The sequence below is a fragment of the Protopterus annectens genome, chromosome 7.part0 (genome assembly GCF_019279795.1).
Source record: "Protopterus annectens isolate FY-2018-M chromosome 7.part0, PAN1.0, whole genome shotgun sequence".
Classification (NCBI taxonomy): domain Eukaryota; kingdom Metazoa; phylum Chordata; order Ceratodontiformes; family Protopteridae; genus Protopterus; species Protopterus annectens.
The window spans coordinates 1265728591-1265755603 of NC_056739.1; the positions used below are offsets into that span (position 1 = coordinate 1265728591).

At 43.7% G+C, this 27013-nt stretch overlaps 1 protein-coding gene across 1 annotated transcript in view; it reads right to left on the reverse strand.

Annotated features, from left to right (window-relative positions):
- The window catches only part of AAGAB (alpha and gamma adaptin binding protein), a gene marked incomplete in the record, with an annotated part of 888073 nt that overhangs the window by 123799 nt on the left and 737261 nt on the right, over positions 1-27013 (reverse strand). The window contains 1 exon segment of the mRNA XM_044077879.1: positions 13336-13440. Within this exon segment, the coding sequence (XP_043933814.1) occupies positions 13336-13440 (105 nt within the window).

Genomic DNA, 27013 nt, shown 5'->3' on the forward strand with positions numbered 1-27013 from the left:
CGTGGTCACTGTGGCTATGGGGGGGGGGGCATGAACGGGTGACCTATCGTAAGCTCGTGGCTGTTCATCCACCATTGAAGATCCCGCTTGCAAGACTCCGTGAGCAGGATGTTGTGTGACAACGGTAGCCGTTGGTAAGACCATTGTGCGAAGAGTAGCCAGTGGAGGATCCTCATGTGCATTCTCCCTAGGGGGACCGCGATAAGGGTAGCTGCCATCATGCCTAATACTTTCAGGACCTGTGCAGCGGGGACTCTCTTGTTTTGTAGAAGAGTAGAAATCTGTTCCCTTAAGGCTGAAACTCTTGCTTGGAGAAGCCTGATAAGAGTTAAGGTAGTGCCCAATTCTGCTCCTATGAATGACATATGCTGTGAGGGCAACAAGGCAGATTTTTCGAAGTTCAGTGCTATGCCTAAACGGGTACAGAAATCTATTGTATAGTCCCTGGCTTGTAATAGGTGATGCCTGGTGGTGGCGGTAAGGAGCCAGTCTAAGTATGGAAACACCCGGAATCCTAGTCGTCTCAGGTGGGACGACACTACTGCCATGCACTTGGTGAACACCCTGGGGGCTGAGGTGAGGCCAAAGGGCAGAGCTCGAAACTGAAAATGACTGGCTCCCAGCTGGAAGCGCAGGTAATCTCTGGATGGCCTGGCCATTTTTATGTGGTAGTACGCATCCTTGAGATCTATAGAGCACATCCAATCGTTTGTTTGAAGAAACGGAAGGATCGATTGTAGCGTGACCATCCAGAATTTTTCCTTCTTCAGGAAGGTATTGAGTTTGCTGAGGTCCAGTACTGGCCTCCAGTCCCCTGTTTTCTTTGGAACTAAAAAGAACCTTGAGTAAGTTCCGGATCCCATTTGGTCCGCCGGGACTGGCTAGATGACTTTTTTCTAACAGCCTTTGTATTTCTATGGCTGCCTGATCCCTCAGATTGGGTGGAACATCTGGGAATCTTTTTTGGATGGGAGGACTGTTTAAGAAAGGGATGTTGTATCCTCTGGTTATTATGCTTTTTACCCAGGAATCTGAAGTGAGATTTAGCCAGACCTCTGGGTATAAAGCCAAGCGACCCCCGACTGCCTCCAGAGCAGGACAGCCGGGCCTCCACTCAGGAGTGCTGGAAGGGCTTACCAGGGACGGTATCCCTGTCGCCCTGGTTCTCTGGACCCCCTCTGCCGCCTGGGCGGCGTCTTCCATTCCTTCCCCCTCCTCTGCCTCTGGAGGGGGTTTCACTAGGTGTAGATTGGAAAGCTCCGAGTCTTCTGGAAACACATTTTTCCACCTTTTTGCCCTTTGGGGTATGGTCTAGAAGGGGCGGAAAAACGGACCCCTACGGCAGACAGGGTCTTTTCCTTCTTGCTCACACCTAGTGAGCGTCTCCTTCACTTTGGGCCCAAACAAGGAGGAGCCATCAAAAGGAGCATTAGTAAAGGAAGACTTAAAGGCTTCCGCAAAGGAGCACAGGCGCATCCAGGACTGTCTCCTCAGAGCGATCGCTGAAGCTGCAGCCCTACTTGATCCTTCGGCTGCATATGAAATGAGCCGCATGGATGAGTTAATGATAGAGTTTAGGGTATTGAGCTGTGCTGTCACCTTGTCTGAGACAGCAGCATCTGTGGTACCCTGTAGAGTATCTCCCAGTTCTTTGAGGAGATCTCTCTGAAGACGGGTAAAATGGGTGAGGTAGTTCAGCAATCGCATGGAAAAAGTCGCTGAACTAAAAATGCACTTCCCGTACCTGTCCATTGTTCTAGAGTCTTTGTTAGGCGGATGAACAGAGGAAGATGCTTCAGACATTTATTTCTTGGTGGCCACCGCCACCACCATAGCATCAACTGGGACTCCCTTGGTGAGATACGCTTTATCCTGGGGGGCAGTGATGTACTTATTAGGCCTCCGAAGGACTGGTTCCAAGGTGTCAGGGGACTCCCACGCCCTTCGAGCTATTAAATCCATTAACTCAAAGGGCGGAGTTACCCAGGAGGTGGAAGGTTGAGCCCCAAAAGCCTTCAGCAACACCGACTCGTCCTCAGTGGGGGCAAGTGACTGCCAGTCACTCCTCTGAGAATTTCCAGGATGTCAGCAAACGAGACATCCTCGGAGGAGGACCGTGGGGACCCCTCTGACTCATCCAAGTCGGTGTCCGATGTCAACGATTCCTCTGGGGAATCAAGGTGCCTCCTCTTGCACAATCTTTTCCTCGGGATTTCATCAGAGGGGGCATCCGGTGAAGCTTCCGAGGAGCAGGGTTCACCCTCTGGGGCTGACTGAGACTTTGGGTCTCTACGCTTAGTGGGGACCGGTGGTGCAGAAACAGAATGCGGAAGAGGAATCTGAATATGCGAATGTCTTAACAGACAAAACCTTCCTCATGGCCTCGAAGGTACTGGAGCCCCGGGCCGAGGATTCCACCAGTTCCGAAGAACCTGGCATCCTCCTCGGGCCCAGAACCACGGGCTCTGATCCAGAGGACGGAGCTGAACTAATCTGCGCCGAGTCACCGAGGGGAAGAGTTGGAACCGAAACTTCGGTTCGACTCTCCCCCTGGAACCGAGGAGAGACTGTCGACTCCGAGACCCCTCGATGGGTACCGAGGGTGTCGAGGTCAGTGGAGCCGAAAGCACTAACAAAGGCTTTGGCTCCGGGGGATCAACAATCATCAGATCCTCGACTCCCGGCTCCGATGACTCGATGGGTCTCGAAGGAGGATCTATGGATGGAACAAGAAGGGCTTCAAGCTTCGAAACCAATTGGGACAAAACTGCAATCAGTTTTGATAAGGCCGTGTTCTCCATCAGCTTCTGCATCACTCGATCCACATCGGTGTCTGACAGTGGTCTGGAGGAACGGGTCAAAGGAGCCAAAGAGGTCACTGAGCGAAGGATCGATGAAGGGAGTACCTCTGACACCGGCTCCAAAACCTGGACCTCGCCCTGAGGCAGGAGTTCGATGCTCGGCTCCAAGGTCTGTGGAGTCGGCGACCGAATCTTAACAGAGGTACTCTGCGCCGATGACCTGGGCTCCGACACCTTCAAAGACTTCGACCCCTTCGAAGACTTCGAAGGCTGGTCTGCCTTTTCCAAAGCCTCTTGAAACTCCGGCTTCAGGAGACCCCTCTCAATAAGTTTCCTGCGTCTTTCCATCATCACTCTGCCACTAAACGAATGGCAGATGGAGCAGTCCTCCTGAAGATGGAGACGGCCTAGACAGTAGACGAACGCTTAAAGCCAGATTTGGCTTTTTCTGACATTGCAATACTAATATGTAAAAACACTATATATCTAAATATATATATATATATATATATATATATATATATATATATATATATATATATATATACACACACACACACAAAACTAACCTTACTAAAACAGGTAACTATAAACAAGGTTAAATACTAGGAAAAAAGGTAATCTAAACAGGGAAAATCTGACAGAGCCCTGACAGAAAGGTAGTGGCCTAAGGCCTAGGAGCAGCCGCTCCCACAAATTCTTAACACTAATTTAACCTAACACGCACACACACACACACACACACACACACACACACACACACACACACACACACACACACACACACACACACAGTAATACTATCGCTATACTAAGAAAAAAACTTATAATTTTTAACTTTTAGACTATATACATATAAAATTTTAATACAGAAAAAGCTATACTGGCTCGAGCTCTCACTCGACGATGAGACCTGTTGCAGCGGCAAACTAGATCTGAGGGTTAGCAGGAGAGGATCATGGGATAGGGACTGTGCCTCGAGCTTCTCTTAGACACAGAGCTTGGAATGTGGCCGACTCGGAGCTGAGGGATCGGCTCCAAACCCGTGTGTAAGAACAAACGGCGAGATAGAACAACTTCACATGGTTGGTTCTCAAAGTCACTCTATCCTTGTGAAAGTGGAGAAAAGGATGGGTTGCCATGATGGCCTGGAGCTTTGACACTCTTCTAGCTGATGTCAGAGCCATCAGGAGTAGTTTTCCAAGTGCAATGTTTCAGAGAAGCTTTAGATGCTGGTTCAAAAGTGGCAACAGTGAGCTTTCTTTAAGACGAGGAGGGTCAAGAGGCAGACAAGCCGAAATAGCAGCTAGGTGGGCCTTAACAGAAGAATATGCCAACCCTGCTTGCAACAATTCACACAGATAGGGCAGCACTAGTGGGACCTCACCCTGAATTGGGTCAAGCTGTCCTTGTAAACACCAAATGAAGAATCTTTTTCATTTAGACATACAAGATCTCCTAGTATTCGGTTTCCTGGCCCCCTGTAAAACTTTAATCTTGTCCTCATTGTAAAGGTGTCTGAAAAGGATCAAAATTCTATTACCCTCAGAGTTAGATTCAGAGATTGCAGGAAGGGATCCCTTTGTCCTGTGTGAGAAGGTCCACTCTGTGAGGTAACTTTATGATGATTGCCCCCTGCTAAATGCAGAAGGAGGGGGAACCAATGATGTCCTGGCCAAAAGGGAGTTACCAACAAGATTTTTTGGTTTGTCCTGCTGGATTTTCAGTAGGATTTTTTTGTAGGACTGGGAAGGGGGGTATGCATAGAGAAACATTCCCTTCCATTAAATAGAGAAGGCATCTGTTGCCCTCACTAGGGGGCTGGGTACATTGGTACAAAAGAGTGGAAGTTGTCTGTTCAGAGGGGAGGCAAACATATCTATTTATGGTGTACCCCCCCTTGTGGACTATGTCGAGGAACACATCCCTGTGTAGCATCCATTTGTGGGATTGTGACATGGACTTGCTCAAGGTGTCTGTCTGAATGTTCTGAGTTGAAGGAATATAAACTGCCTGCAGGGTGACTCCATGCTGGGCTGCCAGTTCCCAGGCATGGAGTGCAAATCTGCACAGCAAGTAAGATTTTTTCCTCCCCTGTTTGTTCACATACCAGAGAACTGTAGTGTTGTCTGTGAACAACTTCAGGGGGTCTTGCTTCAGGGTGTGTTGGAAGGCCCTCAAGGCAAATATGATTACTCTAATTTCTCTAATGTTGATCTGTTCCCACTTGGAAGGTGTCTATCCAGGTGCCTTGTACCTTCAAACTGCCCAAAGCCGCTCCCCAGCCCAGGTCCAAAGCATCTGTATACATCTGCCAGACTGGTGGGAGGGGATGCAAGGGAAGTCCTGGGTTGAGGAGGACTTAGTCCAACCACCAAAGGATCGCCTTCCTTAGGCATGGAAGGAAGGGAATGTTGTGGTCCAAGGGGTGGGAGTGTTGGGTCCATGTGGACCTCAGGTACCACTGTATTTTTTTCATGTGGACTTTTGGCAATGGGAACATGGGTATAGTGGAAGCCATGTGACCCAGGAGTCTGAGATACTGTCTCTCTGTCATAGCAGTGGCGTGGAGGGCAGACAGTAGATACAGCTTCAGGCTTTCCACCTTTTGGGATGGAAGGAATGCCTTCATAACATCTGTTCTTATTCTGTACCCCAGGAAAACTTGGCCCTGGCAGGGGTTTAGAGTGGACTTGAGGTAACTGATGTTGAAACCCAGTGACTGCATGACACCGTTTAACCATTATATTATCCAGTACTTTGTAGAGATGGAGGTGTAGGGAACTGGAGCAGTCTGCCTGGATTAAGAGGTCATCCAAGTATGGAAGAATATGAATCCCTTGTACCCTGCAATAGGCTATTACAGGAGCCAGACACCTGGTGAATACCCTTGGAGCAGTAGATAGTCCAAAGGGCAAGGGAGAACTGAAAATGCGAGGAACCCACAGAAAATTGTAAATATTTCCTGTAGTTGGGTCTTATAGGAATATGTAGATATGCATCCTTTATATTCAAGGTGGCCAGAAATGCCTGTGGCAATAGCAGCAGGAAGAGTCTGTACAGTAAGCATGCGGAAAGTGGGCACTTGTAGGAAAAGTCCAAAATAAGAAGAGGATGATACCCCACAACAAACGAAGCAAAACCAGATGAATGAAAAGACAAGTCCTTTATTCGAATAAGTAAGCGCTTTCACGTTGCTTGGAACGCTTCATCAGACTTCAACAAACCATAAAATTTAAATCAACTTATATATAAGTAAAACACCAATGAAAAACACATTTGCAAGTCACATGTGAGTTACAAAAAAACATAATTTCCTTTCCATAAAAAATATATAAATATATCATAAAGATCTCATATTAATAAATGAATGGTAAAAATAAAATGTTAAAACTTACTAAAACACATATTGCATAGTCAGACTTATGTTTAATGTTTCAAAGGTTTATCTAATAAAAATACTCTAGAAACAGAAGTATTTAGGAAGGTATGTAGGAAGAATGCTATTCTTCACAGAAGTAGCATGCACCCCCCCCCCCCCCATATACACAGAAACATTGTGAGTAATCAAGTGAAACGTTTTTCTAATATAACCAGCGATGATTTGGTTTTCTCTGATGCATTAAAAACTATAGAAAGTGATTCTAGGCATAGAGGCTATTGCAATAGAGATATGCATTCATTGGACACTTTTGAACGTACACATCTAGGACGTCCTTTTATTAAAAAACAAGGCAGCATAGATGAGAGACCTATAGTGAGGAATAATGATAAGAGGAGACTAGTGATACCCTTTACTAATAATAATACTTCTATTGTCAACATTATTAAGAGACATTGGAACATTTTACAGTTAGATGATGGTATAAAAAACTTAGTGGGTGAAAAACCATCCTTTAGCTATAAGAATACTAAATCTTTAAAACGTATGCTTTGTTATGAGAGAGTGCCTAAAAATAAGATCTCCTCTGAGAGAAAGGGTACATTTGCATGTCGCTCTTGCAACCAGTGTATATATATAATGAAATCTAATGTCTTTATACATCCAGATACTGGTGTTAAATATGAGTTTAATGAATACGCTGATTGTAAGTCAAGAAATGTGATTTATCTAGCATCCTGCATAAAATGTTATTGTTTCTATATAGGAAAGACTAATAGAACCTTAAGAGAAAGGATACGAGAGCATTTGTATGCTATACATAGAGAGAATGAAGGGAATGCCCTAGCCAAGCATGTACTACAAAATGACACCACACATGCCTTTAGATTTTTAGTAATAGGACAGTTAACAGAGACTGAAAGACTTGGTAATATTGGCAATAAGACAGAAAAAGCTGAGGCAAAATGGATTATTAAGCTATCTGCGAATAAAGGTCATGGTCTCAATGATAAATTTTCATTGAGACCATTTTTATTAGATAAACCTTTGAAACATTAAACATAAGTCTGACTATGCAATATGTGTTTTAGTATGTTTTAACATTTTATTTTTATCATTCATTTATTAATATGAGATCTTTATGATATATTTATATATTTTTTATGGAAAGGAAATGATGTTTTTTTGTAACTCACATGTGACTTGCAAATGTGTTTTTCATTGGTGTTTTACTTATATATAAGTTGATTTAAATTTTATGGTTTGTTGAAGTCTGATGAAGCGTTCCAAGCAACGTGAAAGCGCTTACTTATTCGAATAAAGGACTTGTCTTTTCATTCATCTGGTTTTGCTTCGTTTGTTGTGGAGTATCATCCTCTTCTTATTTTGGATTTGTGCTTTTTTTGGGAGGTGATACCTTACCCTGACAGTGTTCTTTTCTTGTTGAACTTGTAGGAAAAGGTTGAGGTGGGAGAGAACCAGGACAGGCCTCCCATGGACCATCTTTCCTTTGGACTAGGAAAAGTCTGGAGTAAAAACCCTTTCCTTTTTCTGACAGGGGGACAGGCTGAATAGTCCCTTGAGAAAGAAGGCTGTCTAAGACCGTCTGGAAAAGGGGTAGCTGACTTTTGGGTGGCTGTGGGATGCCTCTTAAGGGGGGGGGGGATGATCCAGGTCATGAAATAACCCTTTTCTATAACAGACAAGACCCACTTGTCTGAGGTAATACTTTGCCAGATTGGAAGACAGTGAGAAAGTCTTAGGGATAGGGGAATGTAGTCAAGAGGGGGTGAAGGCAAAGGCAGGTAGTTACAGACTACCTGCCATATCCTGAAACTGAGGTTTCTGAGCTGGAGTCTGAGCAGGCCTGGAATGAGGCTGTTGCTTCCTGGTGCTCTTTTTGCTCCTAGAACAAGGGATAGGAGCAGAATGTTTCCTAATGAACTGAGTCTTGGTGGGATAATTCCTACGAAATTCAGGGACTGATGACACAAACAAATGTTTTAGGTCTTGTAATTCCTTCCCCTTTTGCTGAAGGGTTTTAAAGAGCTCTGCCATTTTAGCCCCAAAAAGGGCAGAATTGTCCAGGGGTGCAACCAGAAGTTTAGCCCTTATATCATCAGGTAAGGGTTGTAGTCTTAGCCATGAATACCTTTCTAAGGACAGAGGCAGAAACTGCAGATCTGGCCAAGGCTTCTGTATCATAATTGCTGCATCTTATCAAATGTCTTGTCACTAGAGAAGACAAGGAGATGAGGCTAGATATTTCAGCCTTAGAAGACAAGTCTGGTAGGATCAGCCAAAAGTTTGGAAACCTGAGTCAAAAGGGCCAGGGCATACTTAGACGTGTGTCTGGTAGTTAACTGCCCTAAAGGCCAAAGTGGCAGAGGTGTATACTTTCTTGCCAATGTATTCCATGGTCTTACTGTCCTTATCTATGGGAAGGAGAGAGGTGGAGGGAAGTAGTCTGGATGCTTTGTCGGCAGATACTGAGACCGTGCCAGGGTCTGCAACTGGACATTTAATCAAAAATTTGGCCCCTTCAGGGACGTTATAGAACCTGTCAGGCCTTAAAGGGACTGGTGGTTGGGAATCAGGGTTCACAGCGGCTGTATTGAAGGTGTCCAAGAAGGCTGGTAAGACCAGAGCGATGGCAGAAGGTGGAGTGTCCATCTGCAAGAGCTCGTAAGATCTCTTTTGAACCGCAGACATTTCAAAGGAATCCCACGTAAAAAACTCTCATTTTAGAAATGGTTTCACCAAAGGTGAAGTCTCTCCTGGGGAGTCAATCTCAGCAGAATCCTCCTTGGGGAAGCACACCCCAGAGGGGAAGGCATCTGGGAGGCATAGGAAAATGAGTCCTCTGAAGAATAGTCTGAAGAATCTTCAGCTTCAGCAGGAAGAGTATCTTCAGCCTGAGGCCTAGGATTAATAAGTGGAGGGGTAACTGGAGGGGAAGCAGGCATACAAGGCCTAAGGGCCAATAAGGCATTAAATAAGCTCTGGGAGAAAGCTTGCCAATTAGGCAGGCTTTCTGAATGGGAAGTGACATGTTTTGTCTTTTGTTTTCTTTTTAGAGAAAGGGCAGGCCTGGAGGGCCTAGGGCCTAAGTTCTGAAGTAGTGGAATGACCTGTCTGGACATCCATTATGAGCTGCGGTTCCCCCTTGCCGTTGGCGCCAGACTTCTGTGAAACCTCCACAGATGTGCTTTCCACCCTAGGTTCTGTGGTCTCCCGAATGGTACCTGCTATACCTAACTCGGCAGTTTCTGTATGTCCCTCCAGGTGAATGTCGGCCACAGGAGGAATGTTGGGTGGAGGAGATTTAGCAGTAGGTTCAGGCCTCGAGGCTTTGCCCTTCTTTTTTGGTGGCTCTATGGTCTGACCGGATGGCCCTTCCATCACCAGAGCCAGATGTTTAAGATGTTGGTTTTCTAAGTAGATGTTTAGGGCATGCAGATGGATGAGAAGTGTCTTAGAAATGAAGGGCTGATAAACTGCTCAGGTTTTGTGGACGTGGTTAGGCTCTAGGCAGGAATGGCAGAGGTCGTGGGCATCCTTATGGAGGATCTGAAGTCCGTACCTGCACTTTCCTTTCCTGGATACCATGAACCTAAACAGGCATGCAGTGACCAAAAAGAGAATGAAAAAATGGCCCCAATAGGGTACTTATCTTAAATTCGAAGATCTGACAGTAGGGACAGCAGGAAGAGCCGAAGTTTGACTGGTGGTAGAGAAGTTCTGAGGGAAGGCTGTGCAGAGGTCACTTTTACGGCCCACACTCCCTACAGCCAATGTCAGAAGTCCCATGTACCTAGCAGTGACTAGAAGCTTTTGTATACTGGCCAGATGTTCAGGTAGCTAAGCAGAGGATAACCCAAGGGTTCTGAGTACTGCAACATGAGAATAGGAGGACTTCTGTATGAAGATCAGATGAACACCATCCATGTGAAATATTATGTGTTCCTGATGTCACCAATGAAAATGATCTTCTTACTATTACCAAAGCCATCCTTAGCATGTGCAGAAGGGGCAAGTAGAATAATATTTTACATGATACGTTTGGCAACAATCCGAAGCCTAAACTCATGGTTATCAGTGGAAGCTTCACAGCGCCAGCTCACTTCCTTACTGGTTAACACTATAAACAAATACAACATTCAAAACCTCACCTAAGATGACAAAGGAGACCATTTTTAGAGATGGTACAACCTTACTCTATAACAAAAGGTGGGATGGTATCAAGATGCAGTGTCAAAAAAAGAGTTAAGTATACAGCTTCAACTTCTCACCATAAAGCATTTGCTGCAAACAGCATATAAACTGGGAGTTGTTCACTATCAGCTGTATGGAAAATAAACTGCCTCTGGGAAGCTTGAAGTTCTCCATGAATGCAACAGGACAAGGATCTAGATGAAATGCTGTTTCCTTAACGTCAAGAGAGTAGAGAAGAAAGTTGCAAACTAAGGCTGAGGATTGTATGACTTCAAAGGAATGACATTTGTCTATTAAGAAACACATCAATGTCTTCATTTATTTTCATGGAAACTAAGGATCATGTTTTTTTATGTGGGAAAAGCTCCTAAACTCCCTGCATGCACTGCACCCCTGCTTAAAAAAATTCAAGTCCAGGGTTACAAGTTGGAAGAAAACGGCAAACTATCAGCATGTCAGCACACATGGAATCTGGGAAACAAATTAGCAAACAGTTGAAGATACAGTCAGAAAGTGGCCTGAAAAGCAAACCAATGAAGAGTTATGACTTCCGCACTGTATTAGCAGAAGTTGTGCTCCCTATTTTAAGTGCTACTCCCAATACAAAGTATTGACACTTTATAAATTGTGATTCTAACAAATATCAGCAAATTCTAAATCTTGCTGCTACACAAAGTTTTTTGTAAGAAAGTTTTGGCCACTTGTGCTTCCAACAGTGGGGGTGTAAGTCTCACACCTAGGGTTGCCACCTTTTCAAATGCCCAAAGTGGGAGATTTTTTTTTTTTTTTTATAGAAACATGAGACTTTGCAGGACAAATCATACCCATGGTCAAAAAGGACAGACCTTCACTTTTTTGACAAAATAATAGCGTATTCTTGTAGCATTTCAGTTGTTTATGCTAGTTCATTTAACATTTAGATGTTTCAAATACAAAATAACTGTTTTATGCAACTATTAAAGAAAAGTTGGGAAATATTTTTGTCGTAAAATCTCAGGACATTTTCCATTTTTTAGTTTTCTTTGTAAGACAACTACACAAAAACAGGGACTGTCCATCACAAAGAGGGACAAGCAGGTGGTTATCCTACTCACACCTCTTCCACTTATATGTAGAGTAGTAAACAGATTACTATACCTGTATTGGGGGAATAGACCAAGATACAACTATCTTGATTAGTGTATCTATATGTATCCCTCCCCTTATTGTATTGAAATTCTTACCGCTCCTAGGATCACAGTTACTGTTCTTGGAGTTTCAACAAGCACCAAGGCAGATGATATTTAACTAAAAAGGTGCTGATGCTGCTCAAATGACACAAGGGTGATGACACAAAACAGGGAAATAATTATTTACTTCCCGTGTTAAACCAAGTCCAGTTTAAACAAACGGTCTAAAATAGAGAAGGAATAAACCAACATAAGCAATATTACAGATTCTGTAACAGGCACATGGTATGAAAAGATATTCTACTTGAGAAGAATATGTCAGCAGAAGGCAAAGATGGAGGTACACAACATACTGGCTACTGATTTTTTTCTACCACCACCTAATGCGTGTGGGTACCATCAACAGCTGATGAAAAGCATGGTTCAAGGTGCAACAGCCTCCTGGGCCAAACCTATTTCTACTTGCTTAAATCCCCAAATATGAGGATTTAATGGGAAAAACAGCAATTAAAAGCAAGTCATGACAATTTTACTCATTACTCCGAAATGTTGAAAATAAGCTAATGCAAACATTAAATGTAAATAAGAGACAACAAACATTGTAAAGTAATGTTATGACTACATGCTGTAACATTCCATAAAATAAAAACACTCTGGTGATATACATAAGTCCTTGTGATCAGAGTTTAATCACTGTTTTGGGTGAGTGCCAGGAAGGGAGGTTGCATGGACTGTCCTCACTGTGATCCCTAGTGGAGGCTGGGTACTTCACATTGTGGAAAATTGTGCGAAGAAAAGGGTGGTGGGCCTAGCTGTGCTGCACTGATACGCCACATTCCTGCCCATCGGAAGCAACCACAAAGCCACAATGGGGGGGGGGGGGAGTAACGGGATAGGCCTAAAAAGTAAAACAGGCTGAAGGTAGTAGACTCCCTAGGATGCCCTTAGATGCTGTGACCAGCCGCAGCTATATGTTGGAATTAGTCCGATGGTACAGAGAAGCTGGTAGGCTGGACATGGATGTGGAGCACTGGGTAGGAAGGTAGTAGGATGGCACTCAAGAGCAAAAAGTGTTCCAAGTAAATATACAAACAAAATTAAAACTGCTTCTTCAACTTGAAGTCTTCTTCAGAAATAAAGTGAATTGTAAAAGTTACCAAACTTGGCAATTAACTTTGTTTAATATTCTTTGTGAAGAAAATTCTGTACAAAATAAAAAAATGTAACTTTTTTCATTTACAACATATACTCAGAGTCTGTTGTGTTTTGTTTCTATGCCCCTTGCTGATGTAGCACTGTATTTATTGCTACAACTTAATTACTAGCATACAATGCCTCTCTAGAACAGATGCAAAAGGGCACATATCAGCAAGCTGACTATAGCATGCACTGCTTTTCTACTCAAATTATTAACTAAAGCAAGTACATCTAATACTGGTATTATGATGGCATTACGAATGTTGAAACCATTTTTCTTATTACTTTTTTTACTATAGTTTTCTGTCCCTTAACAGGATATGTGGAATCCACTTCAAAGCCCCATCACTTTTGGGAAAGTTAAGTAATGAGAATGCCAAGTTTAACATTTGTAGTGTTGTACTGTCACTTTACACTGGTTTTATTCATACTGAAAACAAAATCTGGGCTTCAGCAAACTGCTAATATTTCATTTATATGCAACAAATCTTGCAGGGAAGTAGAAAACAATAGTGCTGTAAAGTATAATGGGAACATTAATATATATTAAAAAAAAGTTTCTTACACTTACCTTTCATTTCCTTTAACTTTGAAAAAAGACGTTCAAAATTCTCAAAGTCTCCTTCTCCAGTAGTAAGACTAGCTAGTTCCTGTATATCTAAGTCTAACATTGAATCTGAAACATAATCATACAAAAAGTTTGAGCCTAATGACCACAGGCTGCAGAATCATGGCAAGAAAACTTTACAGTGCTTGATATTGAATGAAAATGCTTCATTTGGTTCAAGGTGTGTGCAAAGAGTTACTTAACTTTTACTACAGATGCTAATAAACCTTCACTCTGGCAGCTCAATGTTTTAAAGCCCTTAATTACTGCAGACCTCTAGAAAATAAATTACCATTCTTCAAAATGGGTCAGAAAGGCTATATGGGCGGAAGACTATATCAGATTTTAGAGCATCAGGACAACACATACTCAAATTTTTACTTGGAGTGTAAATCAATCAAAAAAAACATTTAATATTAACAAATGTCACATCTTTAAGGTGCTAGATACTCACATGAAAACAAAGAAATGTATTAGCAGCAACTCAAACTAAATTAGATAGCACTGGGCACTGCACAGAAAGTTTGTTTTCAGTCTGGTTTACAAAAGGCCAAAAATTGGAAGCATTTCTATCACAGAAATGTGGCAGAAGTCCACATCCATTCAAGAAAAAGAGCAACAGAGTATTTCAACGACTGGAAATGGTGACCCCAAAAGCTTTGACCACAGAGCTTCAGGCAAGAAAATTAACTTGCAAAATAGGCTTATCAATAAGAGTGCAAAGATGGTGACAAAACATTGATATGCTAGCTTTGACCACAGAGCTTCAGGCAAGAAAATTAACTTGCAAAATAGGCTCATCAATAAGAGTGCAAAGACAGTGACAAAACATTGACATGCTAGATGTCTTCATGCCCTTAGTAATGATGCTAAACACAGAAAAAGACCACGTATACACCGCAGTCAAAAATCTGTATATGACGTGCAAGTATGGAAGTTAGTTAACTAGTCACTAAAACACTGCACACATGTCTGTATGTATGAGTGTAAAAAAGAACTGTGGTCAGAGACCCAACGATAATTAAATTGTCGCATGTTCAAGAAATGGACATTTAGTTATTTACTTTCCTTTGTTAACCTGGGAAGTCCAAATTGTCAAAAAATATTTCAGCTGAGGCTGGGGGAAGAAAAGCTTAATTTTACATGTTAAAACATGCAAAAATGAGAAACACAGCATGTGATTACAATTTTGAAAATTGAAACCATGGGTTTGATCAAGAAAAACTTTAAAATATTATACAAAGCATAAAAAAGAAACAATGGCATCCATAGCATATAAACAAAAAAAAAAAGAAACAAGTTTTCACACACTGTCAATGAACAAGGAAAGAAGATGGTTATATGTGTATACAACTAGTGTGTCTAATATGCAGGATTTTCTTAGGAAAAAGAAGCAAGGTTGTATGGTTCGACACCATGAAATTCACCTCAAAAGTGATGCAGAGAAGCTTTGAGTGGATAATATTCACCCGGCTCCACATACTATCAGTCACAGAAGGAAAGGTATAGGAGAGCCAAGTGTTTTAGTGCTTTACAGCTATGAAAGCTGTAATACGGTTAGTATTGTGACATAAGTCTGCAGTAAGTGAAGCGTTGGCATATCTAATATACTACAAAATCAAAAGAAACAAAAGTAGTGTGAAACATTTTACAACTCTGAAAGTTTAACACACAAAACAATGCCTCACAGACAGCAGCCAAAAGCAAAATGTATCCGATTCTGAAACAGCTTTTATAGCTGTAATCTATTTCTTGCTGCCATACACACAAAAGTGACAGCACAAAATGTATTGCAGCCCTTGTACACAACAGCACTAAAGGTGCTTAACTCATTCAAGTTTATACAGCCTTTTCTGTACACTTAAGATTCACATCCATAGTTCCATATGGCATCCAGAACTTTTTTTCATTCTGCCTTCATTTTTCTAAGTGACTTACCAGCTAATAATAGGCAGTATTAGAAAGTGCAATGAGTTATTTACAAAATGACACTAACATTGTTAATCTAGGATGCTTGCAGTATATGAATTATTCACTGCTCATCACTTGTTATTCTTATGTTCATATTTTCATAACTCAGAGCCCTCCCTGTTACTAAGGGGTACAGTGTGATATGCCGAGACAGGGAAATTTACTGTCATTACCCATTTATATCACACTATACCTGATACACTGCTAGCGGATTGTCAGTAATTATGAAAAAAAGAAGTTATGTCTTACCATAACGTTCCATCTGTGTTGTTGATCTTCGTTCACATTCATTACTGATGGGTTATCAGTTCAGTCCTTGGAACCGAGCCAGCCAAATATCAAGCTTGCATCAGCCAAAAACTCTCGAGCCAAGGTCCTACCCAGAATGCTCTGCTCCCTGTTACCTCAGATCGAGTTTGCAAGTTGACAGACAAAAGTAGAGGCTACCTCTAGTCATTAACAGACCTACAATAAAGGAGTATATGAGATCAACCAGGAACCTCCGGAGGAGGACGGAGGGTGGGAAGTAATGAATGAATGAAGACCAACAGCCCAGATGGAACGTTATGGTAAGACATAACTTCTTTATCTGATGTTGTTAATCTTCGTTCATTGCTTACTGAATGGACAGAGTCCCCAGCTACCTGTATCCCTGGGTGGCCCTCATGGAAGGACAGTCCTGAAAACCATCAAACCAAAAAAAGCTCTAACTCTGGAGGCAAAGCCCAATTTGTAATGAAGAATAAAGGTATGAGGTTTGGCCCAAGTCGCAGCTGAACAAATATCACTGAGGGAAGCCTTAGCATGGAAAGCTGCTGAAGTTGCCATAGACCTTGTAGAATGTGCTTTCACTCTGTGAGGCAAGGTGACCTTGTTTTTGTTGTACATAAAGGTAATATAATTTCTCAACCATGAAGCCAATGTAACATTTGAGACAGGATGACCTTGTCTAGGTCCAGAAAAAGCCAGGAACAGTTGGTCTGATTTACAGGTACACTTTGCTCTGTCCAGATAAAATCGTATTTGCCTATGAACATCCAAGGAGTGCAGGCAATACTCTCCCTTGTTAGAGTGGTTAGGAAAGAACACTGGAAGATCAATAGATTGGTTGATAGACCGCTCTGACACCACTTTTGGTAAAATGGAAGACAGTTCTCAGTGATACCCTATCCTTATGGAAAATAAGATAGGGAGATTTGATGCATAAGGCTTGAAGTTCTGACAAGCGTCTGGCCGATGTGATTGCAATCAGAAAAAGTTTTCCAAGAGAGATATTTTATATCACATGAAGACACAGGTTCAAAGGGGGGGGGGGGGGGGCTGTTAGATCTTAAAGAACCAATGCCAAATCCCAAGGTTGTACCGGTTCACTAAAGGGAGGTTTTAAGTGGATAACCCCCTTCAAGAAAGTTTTACAAAGTGTATGTGACATAAGCAAAGAATCCTGAAAACCAATGTGGAAATTTGAAATGGTAGCTAAATGCACACGAATAGCAGAGGCAGACACCCCAGAGTGGAAAAGATGTGATAAGTAATCCAAAACCACCGAAACAGGGGCTGACAAGGGGTCTGTTTATTCGCTGTCCATAGAGAAAACCTTTTACATTTATTGAGATAGATTAGTCTGGTGGACAATTTATGAGATGCAATAAGAATACTGTGCACAGGGGATGAGAGGTTTTCCTGCCTGATAATCATTGTAAGTGGAGAAACCAAGCTGTCAATTTCAAGGTTGTTAGATTGGGGTGAGTCAGACCCTGTGGATGGGAGATCAACATTGGGGATGGACTGAGGATCCATGGTTGATCTAGCAGGTGAGGCCAGAGGAAGGGGACTCAGACTTTTCTAGGCCAATATGGAGCAATGAGGTTCACTTTGCTTTTCAACTGTCATACTTTCTTCAGAAATTGGGAGATGAGGGGAAGAGGAGGATAAGCATAAAGCAGACCCGAGGGCCAAGCATGGACTAGAGCGTCTCTTGGTGACTGTCCCCGAGGTGGGATCAGGGCAAAATAGTTGCTGCACTTGTAGTTGGTTGGGGAGGCCAACAGGTCGCAGCAAGGCTGGCCCCAGCGGTTGAAGATTCTTGCCACTATCATAGGGTTGAAGGACCACTCGTGAGGTTGTAGAATACACCTGCTCAATTTGTCCGCCATAAAGTTGGAGCTCTCAGGAATGTGCGTTGCAATTAAAAAGTGGTTGGAAGCTATCGCCCGTTGCCATATTCTCAAGGCCTCTTGGCATAATGGGTAAGATCTGGTGCCCCCTTGCTTGCTGATGTACCAGACTACTGACATGTTGTCTGATTGGTTCGCAATAGTCCCTGACGGAAGGATGGAATGAAATGCTTGCAATGCTAGTAGCGCCGCCCTCAGTTCCAGGACACTGATATGCAAAAGGGCCTCTGTCTCCGATCAGGTGCCTTGGGCCGAGTTTCCCTGACACAGCCCACCCACCCCATCAGGGAGGCACCAGTAGTCACTGTGGCTTTCGGTTGATGGGGGGCTGAAGGGGCGAGACCGTTGTTGGGGATTTTGAGATTCCACCAGAGTAAATCTTGCTTACATCTCTGAGTTACACATCTGAAAAGACAAAGGATGTTGTAGAGGGTACCACTGAGTGAGAAGTAACCAGTGAAGGAGCCTCATGTAGAATCTGGCTAGAGGAACAATGGTGATCGAGGCTGCCATTGACCCCAAGAGTTGGAGTACAGATCGAGCGGGAGATTCGTGGTGACAGAGCAGCGATTGAACCAGTTGCCTTATTCTTTGAAGCTTGTGGTCCGGAAGAGAGGCTTTGCAATTTCTTGTGTCCAACAGTACCCCTATGAAATCCAAATATTGAGATGGGGTCGTGTTGGACTTCTCCCAGTTTATAGTGATTCCCAGGCATTGTGCTTTGAGGAGAGTGTAGTGCACGGCTTCTTCCAGTAGATGCTTGGTGGCGGAGGTGAGGAGCCAGTCATCTAGATATGGAAATGCCTGGAATCCTTGAAGTCACAAGTGAGCGATAACCACTGCCATGCATTTGCTGAACACTCTGGGGGTTGTAGAGACTAAAGGGCAGACCTCGAAAATGGTAGTGACTGGCTCCTATGCAGAAGCGGAGGCATCTTCTTGAGTGTTTGTCCATTTTTATGTGGTAATATACATCTTGAAGATCTACAGAGCACATCCAATCGTCTTCTTCCAGGAGAGGAAGGATAGACTGAACCTTGACCAGCCGGAATTTCTCTGTTTTTACAAATTTGTTCAATCTGCAGAGATCCAGAGTTAGTCTCCAGTCCCCTGTCTTTTCTGGCACTAAAAAGAACATCGAGTAAAAAACAGATCCTATCTGGTCAGGGGGACCATCTGGATGACTTTTTTTTGTAGCAGCTTTTGGATTTCGTGTGTGCTTCCCTTTGACTGGGTGGAACATTGGTAAATAATCTGGATGAGACTGGACAAAGATGGAAGGGGATGCGACAGCCTCTGGTTATTACCCGTTGTACCAAAGAGTTGGTGGTTATATTTTGCCAGGCAGTGGGGTACAAGAAAAAACGAATGCTTCCAGAGGTGAGCAGTTGGGCAACGCTTCAGGAGCGCCAATAGGGTTGGTCAGAGAAAGAATCTCTGAAACCCCGGTTTCTCGGACCACCTCTGCCCAGAAAGGGGGGGGTCTTCCATTGGAGTTTCCCCGTCTGCCTCTAGGGGAGAACTCAGAGTGTGCATCACAGAAAGAGCCCTGTGATTTCCTGTGTGACATCTTCCCGCTCCTCTGATTTCTGGAGTAGAATAGTTGAGGAGTGGAGCGTCTGACACCAATGGCAGATAGGGTCTTGCCATCTTGTTCACACCTTGCCAGTATATCTTCCACTTTAGGGCCAAACAAAGAAGCGGTTTCAATGGGGGTATTCATGAAGGAAGCCTTAAAGGAGTCCACAAAGTCGCAACCAGGCATGTCGTCTGGTGACTATACCCGCACCTGCCACTCTAGCTGCTCCTTCCGTTGCATGAGAAATAAGATGCATGGAAGAATTGGAAATGAACTCTAGGGTGGCTATCTGAGAAGCCAAGTTGTCACGGACCTTGTCAGAAACAGCCCCTGCCAAGGTTTCAAAGAGTTGGTTGATAAGATCCCTCTGAAGCCTGGTAAAGTGTGTGAAATAGTTCAAAGACCTTAGAGTGAAGGTCGATGAAGCAAACATATGCTTCCCTAGTCTATCGCCTGGGATTCCTTGTTGGGTGGGTGGATGAACAGTTTGACTCTTCTGCCAAATCCTTCTTAGTTGCAGCCGCCACCACCACGGCATCTACAGGAAGACCTCGTGAGTAATGGGGATGCTCAGCTGGGGGTGATAAGATTTTATCAGGCCTCCATGGTATCACTTCCAGGGTGTCAGGAGCCTTCCATGCAAACTGGATGATGAGCTGGACGAGCTCATCGGCCAGCGAGGTAACCCAGGAGGTAGGAGGTCGGGCACGAAAGGCCTGCAGGAATACGGATTCCTCAGAGGAAGGATTAGAGGACTTCCAGTCACCCCTCTGTATAAGGATCTCGAGGATGTCACCACAGGACACCTCATCAGAGGGTGATCGTGGGGACCCTTTCTTGTCATCAAGTCCGTATTTTCAGTCAACGACTCCTCAGTGAAGTCCATGTGCTTCCTCTCTTGGACGACGCTTTGCAGGGTACTTCCTCAGTGGGAGGTTCTGGGGAAGACTGCAAAGAGGGGGGGTCTCCTGAGGCCCAGAAACCTGAGGCCCTTGTGCCAGGTGTCCGGCAGTTGTGACTTGTGAGAGTTGTGGCACAGAGGGGGGAGAGGACTCAGACATGTGGGGTTAGCCAAGGGAGGCAAGCACCCTCTCCATGGCCTGGAAGGCCGGCCCACCCAAGGAGGAATGGGAGCCAGGAACCGAGCATGAGAACCTTGGTACTGTGGTCACACCCCGCCCCAACGAGCCGACCCCCAGACCAGGAGTCCCAAAACAACTGTGAAGCATGAGAAAGGGAGGATTCCTGGAGGGCGCCATAGAAAAAAAATTGATATGGAACGAAGAATGCCCTTCCCCACAGCACAGCCACTGGCCTGAGAAGAGCCTGATGCCCAAGTGAACCAAGGGCCATAAGGACAACTCCGGTTCTAAAGTGAGATCCACTATTGGAGTCGGAGAAAGGTAAGCTGTTTTTGGAGTAATGGACTTCGATACTTGGGTGGAAGTAGGAGGAGGTGTGCACGTTGGAGTTTGAGGAGATATATGTTCACCTGGGGGAGGGAACGTGGACTTCAACGGGTGACAGAGACCTCTGGCCACATGCAACTGGTCAACAAGGCGCAAGACAACTTGCTCAGAGAGACTCCTGGTCGACCTCATAGAAAGACCGGAGGGAGATTCTGGCCTTTCTAGAAAAGGACTATATTGGCTACCAAAGAATGGATTCAAGGAAGGAGAGTACTTGGTCCGTGCTAATTCGAGAGGTGCAGAGCCCAAAACCAAGGACGTCTGCACCACAGAAAACTGTGTGGAAGTAGTCAGTGCCATAGCAGATGAAGGTGCCTGCACTGTAAAAACAAGTGTCTGCACCAATGGGTATGGTGCTGTCGAGGAAAGTGTCTGCACTGGTAAGAAAAACGGTGCCGAAAAGGACTGCACCGAAGAACATGTCAGTTGGGAAAGTGTCTGCACCGTGGAGGACAGTAACGTCATACTCTGAACCGAAGTGGATTGTACCAACGGTGCCAAAGGGGAGTGTACCTGCATGGACGGTGCTGGTTAGGGCTGCGACGGAACTGTCGGAGCAGTAGTTGTCCGCACCGGGAACTCTGGTGCCAGTGTCAATAAGGAGGACATAGCTGGAGCCAGAATCAGGTGGGGCGGTGCCTAGCCTGGAGCCGACAGGCTCACAGTAGTCAATTTCACCTTCTTATGAGTCGACTCCCTATGATCTCCAGGGGGAGATGAAGGGAGCGACCTCGATAAGGAAGAGAAAGAATGCCTCTTACAGGGTTTAGCAGGAGGGGGTGAACCCTCTGACCCAGAAATAGCCTCACAGAAAGGAGATTTGAAAAGACCTTTCAAGATTAATTTGTTCTTTCTCTTATTAAGAGTCCTGGTCGAAAAATTTATACAAATCCCACATGGGGGATCCACAGTAAGGTGGGAAACATTCAGACAATAGACACAAAACTCATGGCCATCGGAAAGCGGTAACTTATGCCCGCAGTCGTTACACTGCTTAAAACAAATGCTACTTTTCTTATCAGACATAATGAAGTAGAGAAGAACAGTACCAAAAAGAAGAGGAAAGGCTACCCAAAAGGGTAAGAAGGATTACCAATGATGGCAATGAAGAATTACCTCAAATTTAATAAAAGGGTAATAAAGAGAAATAGACTAAAGGGAAAGAGTCTTAAGGATACAATAGGGTAAGAGAATAATACCAGAAGCTGTTTGAAAAACTTTAAAGTAGGAACGATATATAAAACTTTCAAAAAATTAGACACTTAGCTGAAGAGAGGGGCTTGACACTGCTGTAAAGCAATGTGGCAAATGAGATCTGAGGTAACAGGGAGCAGAGCATTCTGAGTAGGATCTTGGCTAGAGATGTTTTTGGCTGATACGACCTTGATATTTGGCTGCCTCGGTTCCAAGGATGGAACCAATAACCCTTCAGTAAGGAAAACAGAGGCAGCCAAAACTCTATGTACTCCAAAGAATTATGGTGAAATCTGTCTGATCACAGCTAAGTAGCTAAGCATTCTTGACATGAATATCTATTCATATTTCTTGACATCCATGTCTTGAACACATAAGCTGTTTATGACCAGACACTCAATTATACTCCTCTACAATATATAGGTGCATGCAGTCTTCCGACAAGCAACTATATGAAGGTACTAGACCATTGTTGGGGATTTTGAGACATCCACCAGAGTAAATCTTGCTTGCATCTCTGAGTTACACTTATCTGAAAAGACAAAGGATGTTGTAGAGGGTACCACTGAGAGAGAAGTAACCAGTGAAGGAGCCTCATGTGGAATCTGGCTTGAGGAACAATGGTGATTGAGGCTGCCATTGACCCCAAGGGTTGGAGTATAGATCGGCGGGATTCGTGGTGACAGAGCAGCGATTGAACCAGTTGCCTTATTCTTTGAAGCTTGTGGTCCGGAAGAGAGGCTTTGCAATTTCTTGTGTCCAACAGTACCCCTATGAAATCCAAATATTGAGATGGGGTCGTGTTGGACTTCTCCCAGTTTATAGTGATTCCCAGGCATTGTGCTTTGAGGAGAGTGTAGTGCACGGCTTCTTCCAGTAGATGCTTGGTGGCGGAGGTGAGGAGCCAGTCATCTAGATATGGAAATGCCTGGAATCCTTGAAGTCACAAGTGAGCGATAACCACTGCCATGCATTTGCTGAACACTCTGGGGGTTGTAGAGAGACTAAAGGGCAGACCTCGAAAATGGTAGTGACTGGCTCCTATGCAGAAGCGGAGGCATCTTCTTGAGTGTTTGTCCATTTTTATGTGGTAATATACATCTTGAAGATCTACAGAGCACATCCAATCGTCTTCTTCCAGGAGAGGAAGGATAGACTGAACCTTGACCAGCCGGAATTTCTCTGTTTTTACAAATTTGTTCAATCTGCAGAGATCCAGAGTTAGTCTCCAGTCCCCTGTCTTTTCTGGCACTAAAAAGAACATCGAGTAAAAAACAGATCCTATCTGGTCAGGGGGACCATCTGGATGACTTTTTTTTGTAGCAGCTTTTGGATTTCGTGTGTGCTTCCCTTTGACTGGGTGGAACATTGGTAAATAATCTGGATGAGACTGGACAAAGATGGAAGGGATCGAAGCCTCTGGTTATCCGTTGTACCAAGAGTTGGTGGTTATATTTTGCCAGGCAGTGGGGTACAAGAAAGCGAATGCTTCCAGAGGTGAGCAGTTGGGCAGCGCTTCAGGGCCAATAGGGTTGGCCAGAGAAAGAATCTCTGGAACCCGGTTTCTGGACCTCCTCTGCCCAGAAAGGGTCTTCCATTGGAGTTTCCCTCTGCCTCTAGGGAGAACTCAGAGTGTGCATCACAGAAAGAGCCCTGTGATTTCCTGTGTGACATCTTCCGCTCCTCTGATTTCTGGAGTAGAATAGTTGAGTGGAGCGTCTGACACCAATGGCAGATAGGGTCTTGCCATCTTGTTCACACCTTGCCAGTATATCTTCACTTTAGGGCCAAACAAAAGGTTTTGGGGGTATTCATGAAGGAAGCCTTAAAGGAGTCCAAAGTGCATCCAGGCATGTCGTCTGGTGACTATACCACCTGCCACTCTAGCTGCTCCTTCCGTTGCATGAAATAAGATGCATGGAAGAATTGGAAATCAACTCTAGGGTGGCTATCTGATAAGCTACGTTGTCACGGACCTTGTCAGAAACAGCCCCTGCCAAGGTTTCAAAGAGTTGGTTGATAAGATCCCTCTGAAGCCTGGTAAAGTGTGAAATAGTTCAAAGACCTTAGAGTGAAGGTCGATGAAGCAAACATATGCTTCCCTAGTCTATCGCCTGGGATTCCTTGTTGGGTGGGTGGATGAACAGTTTGACTCTTCTGCCAAATCCTTCTTAGTTGCAGCCACCATCCCCCTCACATCTACCCAGCTCTTCAATATTTTTTATCTTCTTCATTATTTCTTCCTTCCCCCTCCCTTCCTTCCTTCCATTTCCTCCCCTCCATCATCTCCCATGTCTCATTTCCACCCTCCCTCCAGACCATATCTCAAAACAAGACACTCAAGCATCCTGTGCTTCCCCCTTCCCCCACCCTGTCCTTCTACCCATTATTCTTGTCTGTCCTTTCTCTGTCCCTTTCACCTCATACATTCTCCATCCACTTCCCCTGGAAAGCCACCACTTGCCTCTGCCCCACCCATTGCCCTTCACCAGGACCACCAGAGCTCAAAATCCTCCACCAAACAAAATCTTGGACCACAAGCCCCTCCCCAACCAGGCTCTCCGGCTGCCCTGTCCCTGGTGCTCCCAACCATAGGAAGTGTGCTGTCCATGGGTGTGCCATGTCCCTCACCAGCCAGGTGACCCTCCAGGGCCTGTTGGTTCTCCTTTCTGTGGTCTGTGTGGATCCACTATTGGATCAAAGGTGCTGTGCAGTTGGAGGTGGCCTGGCCGAAGTCTGCCACGTGCTGGGAAGTGGGCCTGAAGACCACAAGGCAAGTTGTCTGCCTTTGTGGGTGGGGTGTGGTGTTGTGTGTGGTCTGCACCCTCTGTGCTCCCTGCCTGCTCTCCATTTGGCCCTGGCATTGAGCCCTCTGCTGCTGTCTGTGCAGAGAGGTGTAGCAGTGTCTGTGGTGCAGCAGCAGGGAATGGGTGCAGTGTGCAGGGAGATCATTGGGTGTGTGCACATATGGAAGGTCTGCATTTTCAGTGTTGTGTGCAGCATGGGGGCAGTATGGGGAGAGAGGTCAGCAGCCTGTGGAGATGAGGGTGCAGATGGGGGGGGTGCACTCAGTAGGGGTCTGGAGGTGAGCAGACAGAGGTCAGTTTCAGCAGATAGTCTGCAGAAGGTCTTTGAAGAAAGGGTGCACAAAGAATTCAGAAAGTGAGAGAGTCTGTGTCATGTTTTAGCAGGGGGGTAGTGTGAAAAGTGTCAGATAGAGTGGGTTATCAGCATAGATAGAGGGCTGCAGGATTTTAGGGGGGACAGATGTGTGAAAAGCACAGTGAAAATATGCATGTGTAGATGAAGGGGAGGCTGTACAGTGGTATGTGAGAGATAGGAGGAGGAGACAGCAGAGTGTGCAGAGGTAAAGATAGCTGTGAAAAGAGATATATAGTAAAGAGGACTGCTGAGGGTGAAGTATGTGAAGTGATATGGGGTGTGGGGAGTGTAGGTGTGGTTGTGCAAAAGGTGAGAAAGTATAGGGAGGTCTGAGGATGTCATCAGAGTGAGAGTGAGTGCATTACAGTGTAGAGATGTGAGTCTGTGATGTGATTTTAGTGAGCTGAATAAAGTGTGCATTTGAGTACATGCAGTATATGTGATCAACATCTGTATGTGCACATTAAGTAATGCATGTCAGAAACAGAGATGTATGTATTAGGTATTTGTAGAGAATATGGGATCTCAGTTAGGATGAGGGGTGTTCTTTTATTAGGAGGTGAGGCAGTATGTGTTTTTGTGTCTTTTTGGTATGTATAGGTAGGCATTTTCTGCTTTTTGTATGGGTTTTTAGACACAGTTGAAAGCTGTAGACTTTTGTATGTATTCAAGCTTTTTGAGTGTATGCACTAGGAGATTTTTGAATAATAATACTGTAGCAGATGAATAGAGAGAGGGGGGTAACCAGAGTGTAGTGAGAATCTGCAGTCTGAAGTGTTGTCACAGTCCACCATGTTTTATCTATTTCTCCTCTCTCTCTCTCTTCTCCTCTATATATTTTTTTTTTTTTTTCTATATAAAATATATATATATTTCTCCATAAAATATATATTTTTTCTTTTCTCTCTATTATTATAAATATCTGATTATAAGTTCTTTTCCATCTTTTATATTCTATTATTTACATTAGCATTATTTATTATGTTTATACATTTATTATTTCTGTCTATATAATTTTCTATGTATGAATATACATACTAAATATATATTATTTAATATCTATTTTCCTGTCTGTTTATTTATTTTTTCTCAGTTTATTATATCTTTATTTAATCATGTCTTTTCTCAGCCATTCCATATACTATTGTGTGTGTCTCTATTATGCCTGTACTGTAAAGTTTATAGTGTTATTTTTTATCAATCTTCTCTTATTGAATATAAGGAATATTTCTTTTCTTTCACCTTCTTTAGTTATCCTTCATAAGTTCTAAGAACTATCCAGATATTTCTGGACAACATCTATCCTTTCTTTTCATATTTTCTTTCCATTCCATGTGTTTCAAGTCTGCTCCTCTATGTTCTATCCATGTCATCTTTGTTTTCACTTTTTTCTTGTATTCTGTATAATTGTTTTAGCAATGTCTGGTATGTCTGTTTGTTCCATTATATCCTCTGTCCAGTGTGGTCATTTCTTGCTTCTGTGTCTGGCATGCACTTTTTCATTATGGGTCCATTCTGTGTTCTCTTTTCTGTCCTTGTCTTTTCTTTTGTATGTTTTGTCCTATATGTCTTATTTTTTTGTCTTATCTTGTGGGTTGTGTGTCTGTGTCTTCCTTTGCTCTCTTGTTTCTTTTACTATAATTTTGTGGTCTTAGGTCTTTCTTTATTCTTTGGATTATCTGTTCTTGTGCTCTCTCTCTCTCTCTCTCTGTCTCTCTATATTTTTTTCTCTATGTCTTCTCTTTCTCTGTCTTTTTCTCTCTCTGTTCTCTCTCTCTCATCTTCTCTTTCTCTCTCCTCTCTCTTCTCTCTCTGCCTGTGTCTCCTGTCTGCTGTCTCTCTCTCTCTGTGTCTGTCTACTCTGTCTCTTCTCTTGTTTTTGTTGTGTATAACATATGTGTGTGTATGTTTCTGGTTCTTTTATATTTTCTATCTCCCTCATTTATCCTATTGTTTTTCTTCCATTATATGTCTGTCCATTGGTTTGTTTGTGCCTCTGTCAGAAGACACAGATTTTAAAATGATCTCCCTACATCTAGATTTTCTCTTGAACAGAGTCAGATGCTCTGCCTCACATGGAGGATTTTTAT